The sequence below is a fragment of the Sphaerodactylus townsendi genome, linkage group LG04 (assembly GCF_021028975.2).
Source record: "Sphaerodactylus townsendi isolate TG3544 linkage group LG04, MPM_Stown_v2.3, whole genome shotgun sequence".
NCBI classification, from domain to species: Eukaryota; Metazoa; Chordata; class Lepidosauria; order Squamata; family Sphaerodactylidae; genus Sphaerodactylus; species Sphaerodactylus townsendi.
The window spans coordinates 71312641-71335610 of NC_059428.1; the positions used below are offsets into that span (position 1 = coordinate 71312641).

The 22970-nt window shown below is 41.1% G+C and overlaps 1 protein-coding gene across 1 annotated transcript in view; it reads left to right on the top strand.

The window, feature by feature from the left end:
* RRP1B (ribosomal RNA processing 1B) overlaps positions 1-22970 on the top strand; it is a 28929-nt gene that overhangs the window by 468 nt on the left and 5491 nt on the right. The window contains exons 2-14 of the mRNA XM_048493506.1: positions 183-265; positions 3959-4016; positions 4774-4859; positions 6414-6475; positions 9206-9335; positions 11195-11259; positions 11929-12092; positions 12888-12979; positions 14148-14245; positions 14456-14475; positions 19280-19402; positions 20786-21489; positions 22059-22190. Of these exons, the coding sequence (XP_048349463.1) occupies positions 183-265; positions 3959-4016; positions 4774-4859; positions 6414-6475; positions 9206-9335; positions 11195-11259; positions 11929-12092; positions 12888-12979; positions 14148-14245; positions 14456-14475; positions 19280-19402; positions 20786-21489; positions 22059-22190 (1817 nt within the window). The remainder of the gene's footprint in view (positions 1-182; positions 266-3958; positions 4017-4773; positions 4860-6413; positions 6476-9205; positions 9336-11194; positions 11260-11928; positions 12093-12887; positions 12980-14147; positions 14246-14455; positions 14476-19279; positions 19403-20785; positions 21490-22058; positions 22191-22970) is intronic.

Here is a 22970-nt window from a genome sequence, read left to right on the forward strand (position 1 = left end):
GCATAACCAATTGGAGAGCCCAGGTTGCAGACCCCTGACTTAGAGAGACTATTAATGTGAAGGGGAGAGCAGTAATGGCATGACTGAGAGAATTGGCATGACTGAGTATATGAGAGAATTTGTTCTGGAAGAAATAAAAATGTATTCCAACTTTCCTTTTCAAATGTCTTTTGGCTCCTTAGGTGGCTTTAACCAAGAAGAATTTCTAAAAATATGGAAAGGGCTATTTTACTGTATGTGGATGCAGGATAAGCCTCTGCTGCAGGTATGCCAAAACAACATGCTCTGTTGATGTAATATTTTGTGTCTGCATTTGCGTTTTTTCTCTCAGAAATAAATCTCACTTTGTGCTGAAGTAAGCATGAAGAGAATTGCATCTTTATGTTAATAGATTTATTTATTGAAAATATGCTGGATGGTAGTTATTTATTTTTAAAGAATTGAGAACCAACAAATACTTCCAAATCAAGTTAATAATCAAGGGAAATGAAAAATACATATCAAAGTAAACTGTAAATCAAGAGTTAACCCATATGAAATACCTATTATGCCCACAAATTATCCAGTGCCATATTCTAAACTCTTTGGTTCATAGATTGTCAAAAGAAATCAAAGCATATTTAAAGGCTCTCACAACTGGAATCAACTGGCAGTTGTGGTTTTTCCAGGCTGTTTGGCCGTGGTAGTTTTTGCTCTTAATGTTTGGCCTGCATCTACGGCTGGCATCTTCACAGGTAAGATACCAGTAAGATACCATGACATGCTTCTGAAGATGCCAGCCATAGATTAAGGCGAAACATTAGGAGCAAAAACTACCAGCCCACAGCCTGGAAAATAATCAACATAGTACTTCTTAGAATGTGAATGAAAACTTGTCCAAGCTGACCCTCAAAATAAACATGTTCCTGGAGTTTTTCAGCCTTTCCAGTTGTAACTTTGCATCTGTCAAAATGTATTTTGAATGATTCTTTGACTACAGCTTTATCTGGTGGTGTGTGTGTATATAAAGTGTCATTGTTTGCCTTTGCTTTCCTCTACATAACAACCCTGGTATTTCTTAGAGGTCTCCCATCCAAATATTAATCAGAACTGATCCTGCTTAGCTTCTGAAATTTGAAGTGATCAGGCTAGCCTGGGCCATTCAGGTTATCTGATGATCGGTACAAATATATTAATTAAAAGGAAAATTTATGCAGAGTGAAGATTTAATTATATGTGGAGCAGAAAGATATGCAGTTTTTAATGTGAAAGAGTAGAGTAATTCTGTACTTTATGGATTGACATTTTGTGAATAGTAATAATGCAATCTGTTGCTTTCAGACCATTATGTGCACATCAGTGCTTTCAAAGTTTAGTGCATGTTTGTGAATTCATTCATTCCAGGTCAGAGATGCTACTGTTGAATCTAAAAAGTTTATATCACTGCACATCTAGTGATTAACATCTGTGAGTGCTGTGGTATTTCAGGATATTTTTACTCCTAACATTGTCAGTGATTGATTGATTCAGTTTACATCAGGGCGGCGAACAACAATAAGTATCAATAACAACATCAGTTAGACATAGTCAACCAACAAAACATCAATAAGCATAACATTATGAAATAGTAAAACATAATAAACATGAGCAATAGGTCAACAAAATAGCAATAATCATAACATTACACATTGCAAAAATCATAAATATACTATCACAAAATGGAAAAAAGTCAATAAACATTAGCATATTATGTAACAATGTCAACAAGATGACAGTAGTCATGACAAGATTATCAATAAATGTCACATTACAGCATGATCATACCATCATTTAACAAAAAAATCAATATCCTAACCTAATAAATAATCCAAAAAGACACAGATGGTGGCTTCCTCTTCTATAACGAAGACTACAAAATATGATGACCTAGTTCTAACTGTCTGAGCGGTTCATAGCAGTGATAGAGTAATGACCAAGCCTAGCACTAACCTAAGAATAGCAACAACTATTAACTAAGCCTAAACTACTAATAATATAGCAACATTACTACCTAACAATGCAAACGATTGAACTAACTGATATACTCAATGTCTTGAACAGCTGTGAGCACCGACCCCCACCCACAGTCAACATACTTAGTGGTAACAGTGCTGAACCCCATTCTCCATGGCGTTCTGTCTGGGGGGGCACGACCCCACCTCCGCCATGTTCTTACCTGGACTGTCAAGCATGATAATTCCATGCATGATAGTTTTGAGCATGATAGTTCTATGCATTCTGTGAGAGCCCCTGCCACTGACCCCCACTGCTGTTCGGGGGCCTCCAGCAACGAACAGACACACACACACCCCTGCCAATGGGCAACCGTTGCCATGGGCCCAAATGTCATCACTTGAAAACTCGCCCAGCCAGTCACTGCCCAGGTGCCTCAGTCAGTCGCTGTTGGGGGGCCATTGCCACTGGCCCCCTACATCAGGGCCACCTAAGAGTCAAAATGACATCTCGCAGCCCAGAGGAACACAACTGCTCTCTCCTCGACTTGGAGGAGCTTCGTGACCTGCCAAAGTGCAGCTCGTCAGATCGAAAAAACAAGCCAACAGCAGGCGAGCTCCACAGCTCCTTTCCTTCCATATTTCAGTTCACTAACAAAACTAACACTAACAATCAACAGGTAACACTAGCCTTAACTGGTTCTCAAGGTAGCATAGGAAAAAAAACACTTCTAGCCCTCCTAGGTCTAAAAAACAAAAACTAATTGCCAGGGCTCCAGGTTAGTTCTCCACTTCGGGCACCATGTTGTAGCTAACTCTTTATCCACTTGAATGTGGTGATGTTGGCCCATATATATATAGAAGCTTAAGTTCTTTATCAGGACCAACTTGTGCCCCTTGAGTTCCTTCCTTTTCTTGCAGACACATCAAGGTTATGACTGTGATCCAGAGTGCTCATATGTACCTAATATCACTTCCCCCTTTCCTGAGTTTACTTTTCCAAAGGTGTGTTCCAAATGTTTTCAAAGAAAAAGAAATGTCTGGTCATGTGGCATCAAAAAATAAACGGATAGGTAATATTTTGTGCATTCAGGGAGGTGGGCATTTTTGCTCTTGTGCCATGTGTCCAAATGGCTTTATTTTTCTGTCAAGTTGCAACCAATTTATGGCGACCCCATAGGGTTTTTTATATAAGAGACAAAGGGATATTCACTGATGGTTTGCCATTACCTGGCTCTGAACTGTGACACTGGTATTCCTTAGTTGTCTCCCATCCAAATACTGACCTAAGCTAACCCTACTTGACTTCTGAGATCTCATGAAATCAGGTTAATCTGGGCTATCCATGACAGTTTGAAAAACAGTACAGGAGGTTTTTCAAGTCCTAGAAAAGGAAGTGGGTAAAGATTGGGAGCATGCATATAGTATGCAGGCTTGCCCTTTTGGGTCCTAACCAGGGCTATCCCATGTCCCCCGATGTATGCCGTTTTGTCACGGGGGGGGGGCGTGCTGAGTTCCAGCCGGGTCCCTGTGCCTGGGTGCCGCTTGCTGGTTGAGGTGTTTGCTGCAAGCCAGCTACCCCCTCCCTCCTCCGAGGCAGGGGAGGACAGGAGTTGGCCTACAGCCATGGTGCCAGCCCCAGCCACCCTCCCCCAAGCCCTGCCCCTCCCCTGGTCTCCCTGCAGGCCGGCTTCTGCCCTACCCAGGCTCAGTTGCACCTGCCCGAGCTGCCTGCTTGGGCCACCCTGGGGAGGGCAGGAGGCAGCCTGCCAGAGGATGGGAATAGGTGGCAGGCAGCCCAGGCAGGTGCTGCCCCCGAGCTTTGGCCTCCTTGCTGGCTCCCGTAAGTGGGGTGCAAGGAGCGCATCATGCCCCCGGGCGTCATTTAGGCCTGGTCTAACCATGGGATTATTCATACTTGAAGGGGAAGATTGGAATCTGCTTTTGAAGGACTATATTCTACATTTTCTTTTCTTGTCCAATTTTAGGAGGAGTTATCAAACAATATATCACAGCTTATCAATGTAATAGAGAATATGGATGCACGTAAGTCTTCCTAATTTTATTTGCGAGGTGTGTACATTGCCAGTTCCAAGAAGCTTTGTTGCATTTGGGAACAATTGCTTCTGAAGAGTTGTGCATGGTCTTAGGTTTTGGTAGTGACTGGTTACATGGTTAATTAATTTAGAAACTGTCCTCAGAAAGAATAACTTTAACTTGAAATTTGTTTCGGTGGAGGAAATTCTACAGTCAAAAGATGTAAATCAGATCCCTAAGTCTGCATTTTCATAAAGAATTTATTTGTATTATTTTACTTTATTTGGTTTGGTTCCTGCACCAATTACCCTCTTTCATTTTCACAATGCTTATGAGAGGCTATGTCCAGAAAGGGAACTATCTCCCAATCCTGCTGGATTCACCCAACAGATTTACTCAGGGAATGGGTATTGGCTGAGATGTAGGGTGGAAGTCACTAGGTAGCAGTGATGCATTAGGCTATGCCTAATAAAACTCTCATTGGCCAGTGGATTCTTTGCTCTGCTCTCTGTCTGTTACCTGTACGATCTATGATTCAGCGTTAACTGAGAGAGAGCAAGGATGTAGTACAACTGCTCCTGTTGTTCAGACTAGACTTCCTAAATGGGCTGCGTATGGTGATCTAAGCATTACTATAAGTTCCTTTGATTCCACTCCCATGAGTGTCCTTGCTGAATGGAAACTCAAACTATTTTTTTCATGTGAGTTATGAAAGTGGAAATGTTTGAGATGGAATATAAACATTACTATTCTTTTTTAATTGTAGGGCATTTGTTCATTCAGACTTTCTGGCAAACTATGAACCGCGAATGGAATGGAATAGACAGACTACGCCTTGATAAATTTTACATGGTAAAAACTAACTGTTTTTCTGCCATTTAAAAATGTTAAACAATTCCATTGTACAACGTCACTTTCTGAGATGTTCCCCAGCATTGATTGCTAGGGGCTGTAGAGAATGGATATACTTTGTTGGTTGTATCTATTGTGTCCTTTTAAAATCACAACACACAACTTGTTTCCATTATAGCAAGGTATTTTTGACAGTGGCTGAAATTCAGTTAATGCCTCAAACCATGACTTGTGCTAACCACAGGTTACAGCCCAACTATGGTTCATGTTTCCAAACTAACAACAGACACTGTTGATTTTGCACATCTTGTTTGTTTGTTTTTATTTTCATAAGGTCATCACCATGGAATATCAGTAGCTGGAGACAGTGTAATGGCCATAACCATCACTTGTCAGTTCCTGTAGTATGGTTTGCAAACGTGCTTCATATTAGTTCCAAGTTGACTTTGTTTTTAAAACCAACTGCAAACATGTGTTGCTTAAATAAGCTTTCTTAACCTTGTTTTGTTGTGAGCTGATAATAGTGAATTTGAAAGGAAATATTTAAATCATGATTATCTCTTTTGGGCAAGCTTCCACCACTGTCTATGTTAGTGCTTTGACAATATGATTCTGAAACTGAGAGCAGATAAACAGGTTAAGAAGAAGTAAATATGATGGCATTTCACGATGTTGCTATTGGAATAACACATTTGAATATTTTTCCCTTGCCCCAAATTCTCCACATAGACAAACTAATTTGGCAAAGAGAATGTGCCTATCTCAGATGGCTCCCATGTGCTACTTTACGTATGTAGAGTTCATTTGTTTTAAGGTGGCAGACAGTCCAATCATGTGATTCCTTCGCTTGCATTCTAAAATCTTAAATAGAATTATGCCATATTACGTTTTTGAAGGTGTAGGTTTGCGATGTGGTAGATTCATAGACACTGAATATGCTTCCTCTCATGCATCCTGAAAGTTTACTCAAGAATTTATGTTGTTTGATTTTTTAATTAATGTGTAGATTGCCCCAGGGCTCAGTGGAACTTTTTTCTAAATAATGTTTTATTCCTGAATCATAAATTTCTAAGTTATTGCTATTTTAATGTTATGTAACTGATGCTAAGGAATTTAGATATTGTGCAGACACTGCCATATTTTGTTTCCATTGCAGAATTGAAAATACAAGGAATCACTAGAATATTGCAGTCATCCCCTGCTAGAAAAGATGGAAGTTAAGAAGGGAAATGTTTTTATATCTGTATTTGTCTATAGTAAATTGTTTTTCCACCAAAACTTTAGGGCTCATTCCGCACATGCAGAATAATGCACTTTCAAACTGCTTTTAGTGCTCTTTGAAGCTGTGTGGAATAGCAAAATCCACTTGCAAACGATCTATGATTCAGCGTTAACTGAGAGAGAGCAAGGATGTAGTACAACTACAAGGATGTAGTTGTGAAAGTAGTTTGAAAACGCATTATTTTGCGTATGCGGAAGGGGCCTAGGATTAGTATGCAGACATTCTTATAACTAGAAAAGTTGTGACAGGATTTTTTCTTTTTTGTAACCTAGTTGATTCGCATGGTATTGAGGCAGTCCTTTGAAGTGTTGAAGAGAAATGGATGGAATGAAAGGTAGGTAACCCTTTGGTGATGGGGTTGTATAAGTAAAGAAGAAGAAGAGTTGTATTTATATCCCCTTTTCAGGGTGGCAGATTTATTTCGGCCGCTTTAATGGTATTTAATGCCAAGGTGTCCCAACAACGTCTCTATGGGGTTTCCCTATGGATCAAAGCCTGGCATATATTCTTGGAGCGAATACAATCTAAATTTTTTATATAAGCTTTTCGGGGTCCCCCATTGTGTACCCTACGCTGCCCTCTGCCTCGAGGCAGGACTATACCTCTTGGAAACAAAAGCATGGCGGGCCACCTTTAAATTTTGGATTCAGTTATGTTTCTTTAATAACCCTAATAGTCTCATCTACTGCACCCTCCACGAACTTAAATCTTCTACCTGGTGGGCTCATATCAAATCAAAGATTTCCTCCCTGGGTCATTCTTGGGACCAGCTCCTTATGCTTTCTCTTAGTGAGATACGTTTACATTGTTATCAAAAGGTAACGTAAGCTATTTGAACAGGGAACACCAACATCCTAGTTAGTGGTAAAGCAAAGGGAGCTTGTTCTCCCCTCCATTTTAACATCATGCCCGAGAAATGCAGGATAGCTGCATACTTAAACATCTCTGCCTGACCAACCCTAAGTTGAGGTGTGGCTATTTTTTTACCAAGGAGCGAGAACCAACATCGTTTCCTACTCAATTTTTTTTTCCCTTACAGAGAGATTCACGGTAAACCCTCTGGCCAGCAAAGCGCATACCTGTGAATACTGTCAAACCTCTGAGGAGTCATTGGAGCACATTTTATTAGTCTGTCCAAACTGTAACGATTTTAGACCAAACCTGTTTTTAGGGGATCCCTTATTGGTCCACCCAAGCCTTTTAAATCTTAAATTGAACTATCTTCTGAATACAGAGAATCCTAAGCAACTGGACATAGTGGCCAAATTCTTGCTCACTATTACGAAAGAATTTCCTGGATTCCTCTTTCTCTCTGAAGTATGCACTTTATGAAACAGGAGTACCTGTTTTATGTCGTTAAACTGTATTTGGATTACTTAGTTCTGCTACGTTTTAATGCTGAATAAAGGTTTTTGAACTTTGATATCCCCGTTTCTCTCCTGTAAGGAGACTCAGGGCTTACAAATTCCTTTCCCTTCTCCCTTTACAATAAACATCCTGTGAGGGGGATGGGGCTGAGAATGCTCCAAAGAACTGTGACTAGCCCAAGGTCACCCAGTTGGCATGTGTTGGAGTGCACAAGCTAATCTAGTTCACATGATAAGCCTCCACAGCTCAGAGTGCTCACATGATAAGCCTCCACAGCTCAGAGATTGCAGAGTGAGCAATCAAACCCAGTTCTCCAGATTAAAGTGCACCTGCTGTTGACCACTATACCACACTGGTTCTCCAGAAGGTCCTGTGAGCTTACTTTGAGCCCATTGGGCAGGGTGGATTACCAATTAATTATCTGTAGCTGTATGTAATAGACCCAACACTTTCTTTTCCACAACAGTTTTCATACTCTTTCCTTATAGCCTGATTATACTTATTCAGAATTAAATCTCACTGAGTTCAGAAGGACTTAGTTTCATGTAAATGCTGGAATTGTAGCTTTTGTTTTAAATCCTGATGCTTGTGCGCTTTCTTTTTTCTACTGCAAGCTTATATAGAGATTTCCATTTAATCATGACAGTGGTAACTGTGAAGTTCAGCAGAGAGGTTAGGATAGATAAAAATTGATAATAGTCTTCCAAGAATGTAAATTGGACTTGATCTGTATTTTGCTATGTAAAACAATTTGGTTTAAAATGAAACCTGAATTTATGACTATCATATAATAAACTGTTTCCACACGGTTTTCTTGTTTTACATATTATGGCTTAGATATTGGGGTCTGGTGATTTGAATGGCCTTTTATTCTTATCTTATACCTAAGGATAAACCACTGTCTGCACTTGGCTCAGTACTGTAACTATAAACATTTGACTTCACCTTCAAACAGAGTCCATCCCATAGTAAACAATGATGTGCCCAGTCTTAATGTCTGGGTGAAAATATCTGTTTGTTTTGTGTGGTAGGACAGTGTGATTATGACTGGGGGCAGAAAGGAAAACTTTTCAGTGTTGACGCCAACCAGTATTATTCTACAAAACCCTTGTAATGGCTGCAGGTGTTAAAAGTGGACCTATTTGAGATCATGTGTATTGTCAGCTAAAATTGAACACTGCTTTTTGAAACAATACAAATCTTGCATTGAATGTTAAGAAATTTCCCCTCTGAGGCTGAATAAATCCCATACTGTTTCAAATCAATATCCTTTATTGTTACAGACAAACAGTTAGTATAGACTTCATTTCGGAACTGTTGAAACAATGGCAGTTTTACCTAAACTATGCTTACGGTTTAAACTATGCTTGTGTGAAAATTGTTCATAATTACCATGTTGCAGAGGTAAAGGTCCATGTTGGCATGTTTGCGAAAAGTATTCAGCATAATTCTCTGAAAGCTTTCTGGTGGATTGTGCCCACAGAAATTATAAAAATAGGTGAGCTTTCTAATTGTACTGTAAGAGAAAGTTGGACATTCTTTAGTTGGTACACTCTTGTGCCTATTTCATGTTCTCCAGTCCCTAAAAATCCAATGCTGATTGCTACATTTTTATTTTGCACAATAATGTATATTACTCTGGATTTAATTATATGACTTAGGGGAATGTATCATACTTGGTTTTTTCTTTCTTCAGTCTTACTGAACCGTTACTAAGCCTGCTAATGAGAGAGGCTATCCACTCAGAGAGCCATGCTCCTATTGGGATAAAACTGCATTTCATTGACATCTACTTGGAAGAACTGGCTAAAGTTGGGGCTAAGGAGGTAGGATCACAGATGATGATTCAAATCCTGATTTGCCTTGAAAGATGCTGCTTTCATCCCCTTTGTTCTTTCTCACTCACCCCTCCCACAGAGCCTCAGCTGTTACCCATACCTGTCCTGCAATAAGGGCAGCACTAGAAAGCATCTGTGGGGTAGGTAGAGAGAACTCCACACCACACTGGGCTAGTAGAGAGGTTGGCTTTTGTCTTTACTCAGATGGAGATCATTATCTCATGCTAGCAGAGCCATCTCTTTCCGGTAGCCTGGTCTGAAGTAAAACTGAAAAGGGTCTAGAGTAGATGAGTTATTCACGAAAACTTGGAGTTGATTCACCACTGCTCTTAAATCACTTCGTCTAGGAAGGGCAGATTGGAGACTGAGCAATACTTGGCCACATTATTTTTTTGTAGGTTTCTTAAATAGTGAACAGAGAAATGTCTCTTTGAGTAGCCAAGAGCATATTCCCTGTTTGTGACTGATTTATAATAAATATTAATGATTTTTAATGTGGTTCTTATGTGATTTTAGCAAGCAGGATGTATATCCAGGGTAAAAGTAGTAGCCTTCACAGATTCCAGGATCTTGTCAACATCTAGTATGGAAATTGAGTCAAAATCATCCATAAATAGCTGAGATGGTGCACCTATGTTACAGCTCACATCCTGATCAGAGCCTATTCTCAATATCAGCAAAAAAAACCCCTTGGCAGACATATCACAGCTAATTTTCTGTTCCTTGGAAGTTAGAGCTCAGATTTAGGCATCAGCAAATACTGAGCTTCCTCGAACAATTGAGATGAATGTAAATTAGCTGAAGCTATGATATTAGAGAAGTAACCTTTCTTTGCTGCCATCACCATTGCTTCATTGGTCTTACAATGACCTCGAAATCATCAGATTCAGTCCAGTTGCTCCACCAGCACTTTCCTAGACATCAACCAACATTCAGATCCCTCAGCTCTGTGGACTGGGTTATGTCCCAAGTGTGGGAGAGGTCTATGAAGTACGATCTTGTTGATAGCTTCAAGGAGCTTCACATTACATGTTTCACCTGGGGCCTCAACAGAACATGTATTTAGAATGCTAAAACCCACCAGAGCATTTTGAAATCCAGTAGGATTCATGAGCCTCTGTGGGTGGACCATTTTAACTGGGGCCCTCTCATATAGGGTGTTGGGAGCCACATTCATCTTGGCTTTCAGTAGGTAGTGGTCAGACGGATCTTCATAGTTCAGCACGAATCTTCAGCCCGGAAACCAAACCTTCCCTCAGATGCTCAGTGCAAAAGGTTAAGTCCAGGGTGTGACCTCTTTCATGTGTTGGGCCAGTCGCAATTTGGGAGAGACTCAAGCCAGTAAAATAAGCTATAAAGTCCTTGGCAGGTCCCTTCAAGAATGATCAGTCTAAGGGTTTTCAACACCACAGCTAACAGTACTTCTGCTAGAGGGTGCCCACTAGTGAACTAGGCAACTGGTAGACAAGAAGGTCTAATCTAGTCTTAGTCCCTACTGTAAGGTGCACACAGCCAATGTCAGTGATTAGAGTGGAAGTTTGCAGAAGCTGAAGGTCTTATGGAAGATAATAACCACACCTTCTCCTTCCTAGGCAGTTGTGCAGGGTTAGTGGAGGAGGACAACCAGGAGTTGTTAGTTGGGACACCATGTTATTTTTCTCCAAATGTGTTTCTGTTATTGCAAACTAGGTCAGTTAATCCTGACTGCAACATCTCATGGAGGTGTGTAGTTTTGTTCTTCACTGATCTGTCAATTTATGAAGGTATGTATTCATTCCTTCATAGAAAATTGCAATAATTTAGTAAAAACCTGGCCCACCTAACTGTATTTTGTTTTGTTTTTGTAGCTCACAGCAGACCAGAATCTCAAGTTTATCGAACCCTTCTGCAAAACTGCTGCCAAGACTAAGGAGTATGTTCAGTAGTGTATTTTACTGCTTACAATGGCTCTGGAAATTAAAGTGATGTATATATTGTTTTAAAAGCAGTATCTGTTGCATTTTTATCCTTCCTTTTCTCCAGAGAGCTTAGAGTAGCAGTCATTGTTCTCCTCCATGTTATCCTCACAACAACGTTGTGAGCTAGATTTAGCTGTGAGAGAATGGACTGGCCCAAGATCATTCAGAAAACCTCATGGCTGAGTGGAGATTTGAACCCAGATCTCTCCAGTCCTCAGTTTTGCCACTGCACTGGTAACTGAGCAGATTTCCAGAACAAAATTGGGCATAAAAGAGACAGTAGGATTCTCATTGTGAAGCAAGACTAGCTTTCTTTTGTGTGCTTGCAAACAAAACTGCGTAACTATGGGAACTATATATTTTGTTTCTTCTGATAATAAAAGCTATTTCTTGGTGCTCTGAGTACTGCGATGGTAATATTAGGGTAGTAGCAAAAAAATACTGGATGAATTAAATGCTGGTAGCTCTTTAAAATCCATGTGGAGAATTTATGGTTGTTTGTTGTCTTTTGCAAATTATAGTGCAATTGTTCTGATCTTTATGAGGTAAGCTTTTAAAAGGTTTAAAGGGAAGCCATAGGAATATATCTTTTTTTTTTTGCTTTTTCTTCTTTAATAACATAGTCATCATCTGCTGCAAGCTATAATTCATGGTGTTTTTGAAACCATTGTGGATCAGTGCCCATTTGCTATTGAAGATTTAATGAGGGAACTGAAAGCTAGTAGTGATGATGATCTATCAGAAGATGATGACTGGGATGACGAAGAGAATAAGCTAGCGGCGAAAAGTAAGTGTGGCTTCATATTCCGATAGTCTCTGCCTTGGATTACTATAATGTGTTCTGTCTAAAGCTTCTTTTGAAGGCTGGCTCACCACACTTGGGTCCTGGCTCATATTTTATTGCCAAGCACAGTTTAAAATATTAGTTTTAACGTCTCAATGTTCTTGCTACAGATTGCTTTGAACTGTCTTTATATAGGTGAGGAAATGTGCAGGCACTCTTCGATGTCAAGAAGAAATCTTTCTAGAGATATGCATTTGTGGATTAGAACCCAGCCAGAAATTTTGTCTCCTCTCTCCCAGTCAGCCTTTTCTCAGTTATTAGAGGTTCTCATCAGTAGAGGCCCTCTCACACTAGGGCAGTGGTGGCAAACCTTTGGCACTCCAGATGTTATGGACTACAATTCCCATCAGCCCCTTCCAGCATGGCCAATTGAAGGGCTGATGGGAATTGTAGTCCATAACATCTGGAGTGCCAAAGGTTCGCCACCATGGCACTAGGCGCATATCCTTTCCTTCAGGAGAGAGGCAAGATAGTTTGGTCAGTCTCCAATGCAAGGCAAGATGGGAAAATGTTTCTACCTCAGGCCTTTGCAAGCGTTAGATTATTCCCTCACCTTGTCCTGTAAGGGCCATGCTGGTTATTTGGTGAGCTCTTTGAAAGGACAGAGGGAGGAAAATATCAGCCTCTTGCCTTGTGCTGGACTGAGTTAGTGCAGTGGTTCATCTGTACTTTGGCTTGATTCCTCTTTTTTCAGTTTGTTGCAAATGATCGTTAAGTGTTTTGTTCTGTACTGTACAGACAGAAGCTTGCAAAACAAAATTTCACTAGATGGTGAAGCAGAAGAAAACATTTTAGATGCAGCAGATGATAACATTGGACCTGTCCTTCAGGTAAGTGCCTGCTTTGGCCAAGTGCCTACTTGTGTAAAGCTTGTATACCAGTGATTTCTTTCTTCTGATCTGCACGAGCTATTCTTCTCTCATTTGAACTCTTACAAAAAATACTGAAGTAGCCAGAGGACTTGTTTCTTTGGGGGGGGGGCATTACTGTATTATTTTATTTGTGGGGGCTATATCATTCAAATCAGAGGGCACAGGAAACCTATATCTGTTGCACATATTGCTGATAATCGGCCCTGTAAAAATCAGGTGTCTGGGTTTCCCAAATGGCTCTTGACTCTGCTTATTTACTGAAAACCATGACCAGAATGGCAGTCCATGATAGCTGTGGGATCTGTTACCTCAGGCCTGGAGTGAAGGTGCTTAGAAGGAGGGAGTTTGGACGAGTGGCCCAGTAGTATCTATGTTATAAAGTTGGACAGATGCATTCATTCAAATGTGTGGTGTAGGAAAAATGTGGTAAATGTAATATGAGAGTACACAATGTCAAGGTACTGCATCTTTCAATTTATGAGGTGATCAAGATAACAAGCTATAGTGTACATCCACATCTCTCATTATTAGGGACTTTTCAGTTATTTTAAAAATTGTATAAACACCTTATTTTCTTCAGTTTTGCCACAAGATTAGAAAGTGCTGAAAAGTTGAGAAAATAGAATCCTGGGAGAAGGCCCTAGTGGAGAAGTCAGCTTTACATTTGATGAAAAAGTGGTCTTATCTTCTAAATTTAGTGGAATTTTTTTCTAATGGATGATGATTATGCATTGTCGAAAGCTTTCATGGCCGGAATCACTGGAGTATTGTGTGGTTTCCAGGCTGTGTGGCCATGTTTTAGTAGCATTTTCTCCTGACGTTTGGCTAGCCACAAATGCAGGCAAAACGTCAGGAGAAAATGCTACTAGAACACAGCCATACGGCACAGAAACACGCAACACCCCGATGATGATTATATTCTTAATGTGGTATTTTATATGGTTAGCAGTATGTTTTAATATTTTAATATATGTTAACATGCATAACTTTCTTTGTGTAAACCAGTTTTGTTCAATTTTTGTGTTGTCTTACCTAGAAAACGTTTATATTTAAAAAGTTTGAGAAACTGCATAAATGTTCACATTTACTTGATCTAAAGAACTATAACTTTTTTTTAATTTGATAGTTTGATTACAAAAGCATTGCTGACATGCTGTTTGGATTAGCCAGCAGAAAAAACACACCGGCTTTTAACAGAAAACATCTCTACAAACTGGTTAAAAAGTAAGTGATCTAAAAGTATACTCTGGAGGATCTGTTTTGCCTGAATTTCTTATCCTTTTTGTTCATGTCATGGAGCCTTAGTAGTCCTACCCTTTCCAATTTATCTTGGTGGTCTGAAAATAAAATGAATGTAAATGCTAGCATTTGTATTCCTTCTGTTTGCGGGTAAATAATGAAATTGAAAAGTCTTCTTTTTTGCCTGTTTTGCAGGTTCCAGGACCTTGCTGAAGGTGAGGCTCCAACATCACTTTGTTTGCCTTTTGATTTTGCTGACAGCTGTACAGTAATGGATAAGAAAATACAGCCATAGTAAACTTAGGTGTCCTTCAAAGCATGTCTCCAGGGCTTTTACCTGGATTTCTTTCTTTTAAAAAAATTCTTTATTTAAGTTTGAAGATACAAATGTGAAGAAAAGAAAGTAGATATGATTTAAAAGAAAAAATATAGAACAAGGAAAAAACATATAACAAGCTTGCTTATGATAAGCATGTTAGTTACATCATAGAGTTTTAAAAAGTAAGTTAGTTCCATATTTTCTGTACCCTTAACCCTCCCCCCCAAACAATGGTTCATATACCTTTTAACCCCTGCCGAACAGTATATAGAAACTTCTTTTACCTGGATTTCTTAACTGAAAAGGAATTTTCAGGGACCTAACATCCGGGTCCCACTCCCAAGGTGACATCTCTTCAGATGTCATGGAGAATGAAGGCCTTGGGGATGGAGGGTGCCAGTCTGAGGTGGGGGAAGATGCTCCCTTAGATGGGATCCCTTCCTTAACTGGTGATCAGCTATCCTCTCGCACTGAGGATACCCCTCGGGGAGGTGGGGGGCTCCTTGTAGTGGGTGATTTCGGGACTCATTAGAAATCGTAGAGAGTTGGCTCTTTGTGAGGAGGCGTGATGACCGCATGGTGACTTGCCTGCCTGGATGCTGGAAGGTTAAGCTGGCGATGTCCACGCTTCGGCTTCTAGATAATAGGGCTTTTAGACAGTGCTGGGGTGGAGTCAGCAGTTGTAGTCCACATTTTCAAGCAAATTCGCTAATCGCACATTGGGAAATGTAGCCGGGAGGTTCCCGTGGAAGCTAAATTCCCCAGGGCTGCTAGTGAAACAGGTTGAAGTCCAGGACTCTCCAAGGTGGCATTCTCAGAAATGCTACCCGCTCCATCGCCAGCAGGGCTTAGAAGCTAGGCAAGCCGGAGATACAGGGTCTCAAATGCGTGGATGATGAGGAAGGTGGTGTAAGGCAGAGGGTTTCAAGATTTGTCAGGAACTGGGGAACCTTTTTTGGGACAAGGTAGGCCTGTACAAACGGGACGGGGCTTCCATCTTAACCAAAGAGGAAACCCATTGCTGCCAAGGCGCTCAACGCATTAAAAAAAAGGTGGCAGAACAGCTTTTAAACTGATCACTGGGGAAAGCTCGACAAGGAGCTGAGGTGACTTCGGTTCGGAATACAGTATCTATGGGGATGCAGACAGAGAGGGAGGTTTTTCTAAATCAACCACATACATAAGCCGCAGGAACATAGCAATGTGCATGTAGACAAGGGATAGTGTCTACAAAAGACTTTGAGGGTAAAAGCAACATGAAATCCCAGGTTAAGATCAGGAGACAGTGTATACAGGTGTCTCTATGCTAATAGTAGAAGCTATCTCGACCTAAAATGGGGAGCTAGAGTACAAAGAGGCTTTTGAAGGAGGACTTTGATATAGTGGGCATTACAGAGACATGGTGGAATGAGGAGAACCAAGTGGGATGCTAAGTTATACCAGGACTACAGGGCTCTATAGGAAGGATAGGACAGGGCGCATTGGGGGTGGAGTTGCCCCTTTACATCAAAGTTATTAGAGGCATAGTATCACATAAAATAGAGCAATGCAAGGGGAGCTGGTTCCCCTGGATATCAATACTCGAGGTGTGAAGGTGACAGTTTAATATTAGGGAATATATTATCGTCCCCTGACCAAAGTGCACAAGAGGATTCTGAGATGGAAAAAGAAAGAAATTAGAGAGGCCAACAACAAAAACAAAAATGTAGTGGTAATGGGTGATTTTAACTATCCCCCCTTATAAACCTGGAAAAATGCATGTTCAAGGTCATAGTAAGGAGAGAGCATTCCTGGATATGCTAAAATGACTGTGGCTTAGGAGCAGATGGTTGTGTGGAACCAACCAGGGGAGAGGTGATCCTAAGATCTAATTTCTATGTGGGACCCAGGACCTGGGTGCAGGAAGTCAGTGTTGTTGAGCCGATAGGGAACAGAGCACTGGCACAATGCTGTCAGGATTCAGTATCCTCAGCGCTATGTGAAGACAAGTGGCAACCTACTAATGTAGTTACATCTAACAAGCCTTCAGAAAGGGAAATTTCTCCAAAGAGATGAAAGAGGGATGATAAGATGCGCAGGAAGGCTGAAAGGGGAAAATCAAGAGAGTCGAAGCAACTGTCCACTTGGGATGCTTGGAGGTTATTTAAAAACACAGTAATAAAAGCTCAGCTGGAAATGTGCCCTTCCACAGGTTAGAAAAGGCAGCGACTCCAGTCCAAAAGAAAGCCACCATGGTTAACAAGAGAGGTTGGATGGAAATTATCAGAAAAAAGAAAACGCTTTTAGAAAATGGGAAGTCCAGTTTGGCTGATGAAAGAATATGAGAGGGAAATCACAAATGGTGGGCAAAAGAGAAGCAAGTTAGCTGTAAGGAGGAGGCAAAAAAAAGGATTTATGAGGGAACGCATGGCTGCAAAACATCAAGACCAGCAACAAACAGTTCTTCAAGTACATCAAAGCAGCTAAGGAAGCCAGCAAGGGAAGCCAGAAAGTCTGCGTTAGATGACAAAAGGAAAACAGCAAAGGGTGCTGCTAAAGATGGCAGGGGAGATTGCAGAGAAGCTTTGAAATGAATTCTTCGTGCATCTGTCTTCACCCAAGAGGAGGTGAGGAACATTCCTGCACCTGAACCAAGCTTCTTAGGAGGCTTAACCGCAGGAACTAAGCCGTAAGATAGTGGTAGACAAGCGAAGAAGTTCTTGGCAGCCATTGATAAACTAAATGTTACTTCAAATCCCCTGGCCCAGATTGCATCTGCCACCCAAGGAGTTCTTTGTAAAAGAGCTCAAGCTATGAAATTCGCTTGATCTTCTCACTTTTAATATGCCAACTTTATCCCTGAAATCCAGGCTCCATCCCTGAAGACTGGAAGATGGGCTAATGTCACACCAATCTTTAAGAAAGCGATCTAGGGGAACCCTGAAATTACAGGCCAGTCAGTTTGACATCTGTTCCTGAGTAAAATTAAGTAGAATCTATCATTAAAGATAAAATTATAAAACATGTAGGAAAAGCAAGACCTGCTGCTGGAGAAAAGAGTCAGCATGGCTTTTGCAGAAGTGCAAATCCTGGGTCTTTACAAATCTTACTAGAGTTCTTTTGAGGGTGTAAAACAGGGCATGTGGACAGGGCAAGTGAACCCGATTGGACATTGGTTCTACTTGGATTTCCAAAAGAAGCTTTTGACAAAGTTCCTCACCAGAGAGACTGTTGAGAAAAACTCAGCAATATGGAAAGCGAATAAGAGGGGAAGTCCTCCTATGGATCTCGTGGCCAAAACTGGTTGAGAAACAGGAAACAAAGAGTGGGTGTAAATGGGAAGTTCTCACAATGGAGAGATGTCGGGAGTGGGGTCCCCCAAGGATCCGTTTTGGGACCAGTGCTCTTTAACCTATTCATAAATGACCTGGAAGTAGGGGTGGGTAGCGTGGTGGCCAAGTTTGCAGATGATACCAAATTATGTAGGGTGGTAAGAACCACAAAGGATTGCGAAGAGCTCCAAGCGGACCTTGATCAATTAGGTGAGTGGGCTCAGAAATGGCAAATGCAGTTCAATGTAGCAAAATGTAAAGTGATGCACATAGGGGCAAAAAATCCAAACTTCACATACACGCTACAGGGGTCAGTGCTATCAGTCACAGACCAGGAAAGGGATTTGGGCGTCTTAGTTGATAGTTCTATGGGAATGTCAACTCAATGTATGGCAGCTGTGAAAAAGGCAAACTCTATGCTGGGGATCATTGGAAAAGCAATTAATAATAAAACTGCAAAGATTGTCGTGCCCTTATATAAAGCAGTGGTGCGACCGCACTTGGAGTACTGTGTCCAGTTCTGGTCGCCGCATCTCAAAAAGGATATTGAGGAGATAGAAAAAGAGCAGAGAAGGGCAACAAGGATGATTGAGGGAGTGGAGCACCTTCCCTATGAGGAGAGGCTGCAGCGTTTGGGACTCTTTAGTTTGGAGAGGAGGCGGCTGAGAGGGGATATGATTGAAGTCTACAAAATTATGCATGGGGTAGAAAATGTTGACAGAGAGAAATTTTTCTCTCTTTCTCACAATACTAGAACCAGGGGGCATTCATTGAAAATGCTGGGGGGAAGAATTAGGACTAATAAAAGGAAACACTTCTTCACGCAACGTGTGATTGGTGTTTGGAATATGCTGCCACAGGAGGTGGTGATGGCCACTAACCTGGATAGCTTTAAAAGGGGCTTGGACAGATTTATGGAGGAGAAGGCGATTTATGGCTACCAATCTTGATCCTCTTTGATCTGAGATTGCAAATGCCTTAACAGGTGGTCGGGAGCAACAGCCACAGAAGCCCATTGCGTTCACATCCTACATGTGAGCTCCCAAAGGCACCTGGTGGGCCACTGCGAGTAGCAGAGAGCTGGACTAGATGGACTTTGGTCTGATCCAGCTGGCTTGTTCTTATGTTCTTAATAGAACCCTTAGTTGATTTTTTTCAGAACTCGGGCAAATTTGAAATGGTATTCCCGCTTTCTTAATCTAAAAGTGAAAAGCTTGATGTTTCATGGAGAAAACTACTACAGTGCAATATATTATGAAGGCTGAATTTTTATTTTCTTTTAAAAAGAGAAAAAATAGTGCTTGCTAATGTGACATATGGATGGATGAAGATCAAAATAGTGCAGTTCTTGGTTATAGGATGTCTCATTTAAATACTCTTGCTCATCAGGGACTTTTCCACAAGATGACTTTCCTGAAGATGTTTCTACGGATGAAGATGATGATACCTTCAGCAGGAAGAAGTGGAAGAGAAAATCCGGCAAACCCTTAGATGAAACCAAGCTGAAAAAAGGTGGGAAAGAGAGCAGCTTGCAGAATCTTATCCAATCTTTTACTTGGGCTTCGATCCCATACCTTCTTTCTGCTTGCATTCTCCTTAGTCTGTTGCAGAGTGCACACTGCTCTGACACTAGGCAATTTTGCAATATCAGCATCCTTCAAGAAGCAAAACAAATGTCTAGTGCAGGGGTCCCCAAACTACGGCCCGGGGGCCAAATGTGGCCCCCTGAAGGCATTTATCCGGCCCGCCAGGCATGGCAGCGATGGGTCCATTCATGTGCAGTGGGGGCTTGAGGGAGAGGAGGAACCGGCAACAACGGCTGTTGATTGCAGTTACATGATGGCACCCCCAAATCTCCATTAATTTTCTGACCCAGAGTTGGAAACCTTACATGTGGCAATACCTGCTCCGCCCTTCCCTCTCAGCTACTCCATGTGTTGCTCTCAGGCTTTCTGTTCCGCCTCACTCCCATTGGCATCAGCCAGGCTGGCGAATCGCTCGCTGGCTGCTAGGGAGGAAAGAACCCAGGAAGATACCTGATCCTGGGTTAGATGGAATGCTTCATTGGGAAAGTTCTGCTTTTTTTTTTTCAGGGGAAGGTATTCCACAGCCTCCCCAACAATATTTGGAGCCCACCCTATACTTGACATACTTTGGTCACTGTTCTAAAAATAGACCATGACAGAAAGGCTGAAAGGTGAAATCAAACATTTTACAATCATTTGTGCATAGGAATTTGTTCATAGTTTTTTTTAGTCCGGCCCTCCAACAGTCTGAGGGACAGTGAACTGGCCCCCTGTTTAAAAAGTTTGGGGACCCCTGGTCTAGTGTGACAGGAATGCTCTCCACAGCAGAGAATCACCTCTGCAACAGACTAAAAGAAGTGTCAGCAGAAAGAAGTCATAAGATCCAAGTTTTTGAATTTCACTTTTTATGTTCCAGCCAGTTCTTGTTGGGTTTCATAGAGTTTCTTCACTGGAAATACCTTTTGCTGTGTTGCTTGGTCTGAGGATGGAGTAGAACTTACCTGATGTCTCAGGCCAAGATGTATAGTTAGGGGCAGCTAAAATACTCTATTATAAGCCAAGCTTTCTGAGTATACCAACATCAGGAAGGCTTTGGGAGTACCTTGACAGTTACAATAGTATTTAACAACAACATGCCTTGCTAGGGTCATGTGAATGGCTTGTCTAGCTCAGCATTCTGCCTCTCTCAAGGGCTAGGGCAGCACTTCAGACAGATGGTCCACCAAGACTTAACAGCAGTGTACATCCCTGACACCAGTCCCCCCCCCCCCATTTTAAAATTGGTCCACTTTCGGAACTTCCAATAACAGATGTAAGACTGTGCTAGTCAGTTCCTCTGTCTTTAAATCCATGTACCTTGCCTTGATAGATAATGCTAGAAACAGAAAAACTGATATGGAAGAAAATGGTGGTAACACAGAGTTGCGAAAGAAGAAGAAGAGAAAGAGGAAGTTGAGTCAAGTTACTGACCCGCTCACTGCTACTGGAAGTCAACAGAATGAGCCAGTTGTATTAGACAAATCCACAGAGCTAACCCAGGATGATGAATCAGCAGATATTAACAAAAGGCAAAAGAAGTCTTTAGATACAGATGCTGTTTCTGTAGCTCATCCTGTTGGAGGGCTTAATGGCAGTGCATCAAAGGAGACTTTGACATGTTTGGTAACCAGTGTAAAGAAAAAACCAAAGAAGAAAAGTGGCAGCTTGTGGAAAGACACCCTAGAAACTGTCCATCAAAACAGACAAGTCCCTACTAGTACAGGAGGAATTCTTGATCACTCTGCACTTGTAGATAATGTTAATAAAGTGATCAAGAAGAGACGGAAAAAGGTTGGGATCATCACTGGAAATGGATTTCCTGAAGAGGCTGTTAAGCAACCAGAAAAACAAAGCTGTGCATCTGTGTTCCAGAAAGTTAAATTGAGAAAAAAACAAAAATTGAGTATCTTGGAAAAGATGAGAGGTTCTAAAAAGAAACTAGTCAGTTTGAAGAAGAAAAAGAAAATCAAGGAAACCCTAAATATTGTGAATGAAAATGAACTTGAAGCTGGAAACAAGAAGAGCAAAGCCAGTGTAAGTAGATCCTCCCATAATTTTTCTGTCACTTTCAACATGCACACTTGTATTCATTTCCTTGACACTGGTATTTTATTGTTGGTAAACCTTTTTTTGATGTAGTCATCCAGCATATTATTTGTGGCTGGGTTTGTATGCTGTAAATTTTTAAAAAACATTTAAATATGGTGAGCAGCAGGCCTGTAAATGTATGAGGGCAGAACATAATAACCTACTAAGACTGTACAAATAGGGAGAAAGTTATCAAAATCTGGGGTATTACCCACACAAATGTTTCATGTATGCCCCTAGTGTATGCTGTGTTGCATGTGTGCTCTAACAATCCAGTGAACCTTCTACCACAGTATGTCTGTCCAGTTTTCAAAATATGTGGGGTAGCTTCCAGTCAGATAGCTTTGTAGTACCAATAGTTGCTTAACATGTGCTTTGTCTGTGAAGCATGCCACTGTTAAGCCAAGCTAAAATATACTGCAAGTATTATTGGAATATATTGCATATTATTGCTCCTTGGTTTGTCCGCTGTGTTCTGTGTGTGTGTTTTCAACTTCTCTATTATTTCCCTACAGGAATCTAGTGGCAGCCTCATTATGCTACAGAAGATGGCCAAGGCTGGGAATGATTTTGTCACTTTTGAAAAGACAACTCCACCAAAGCCAGTATTCTTTAGAAAAGCAAAAGGAAGCATTGCCTCCATACAGGTACAATGTTGCTGGTAATAGTATGCCAAGAAAAGCTGATATAGAGAAATAGTGCAGTGCTGTTTTTGCTGAAAGAAGGCATTTATGTCCCTAGCTGTGATCAACCTTTGGCATCAGTCATTGTATATAATTACTTGGCTTATGCAAAATTATTCCTGCTGAAATAGTCAGGTTTAACAGGTGTTTAATGTGCTATAGCAGCGGTTTTCAACCTGTGGGTCGCAGCCCCTTTGGGGGTCGAATGACCCTTTCACAGGGGTCGCCTAAGACTCTGCATCAGTGTTCTCCATCTGTAAAATGGATAAATGTTAGAGTTGGGGTCACCACAATATGAGGAACTGTATTAAAGGGTCGCAGCATTAGGAAGGTTGAGAACCACTGAGCTATAGGGATGGCTGCATCCCTCTGGGCTCATTTCAGCACTTACAGACACAGTAAATGTGGAAGCACCGCTGATCTCAGAGGAATGTCAATGTTAATAGAAAGTCAAAGTATAAATTTGGAGAAATTGGGAGAAATTGTTCCAAGTCAAATAAATTGGGAGAAATTGTTCCAAGTCAAAGTATAAATTCTGGGGGTAATTTGTTGTTTGCTACCATGAGGCAGTTAATTCAGAGCATTTCTGTGAGATCAGGTCTCCCTTGTTGCTTACAAGATCTGTGGCTGTGTTCTTAGTTGAGGAGAAATACTAGTTGCCTATTCAGCACAAGAATAATGGTTATTTTCCTCTTATTAGAGTTCAAGAGCAGGATAAACGGTACAAAGAATTTGTTGTTTTTC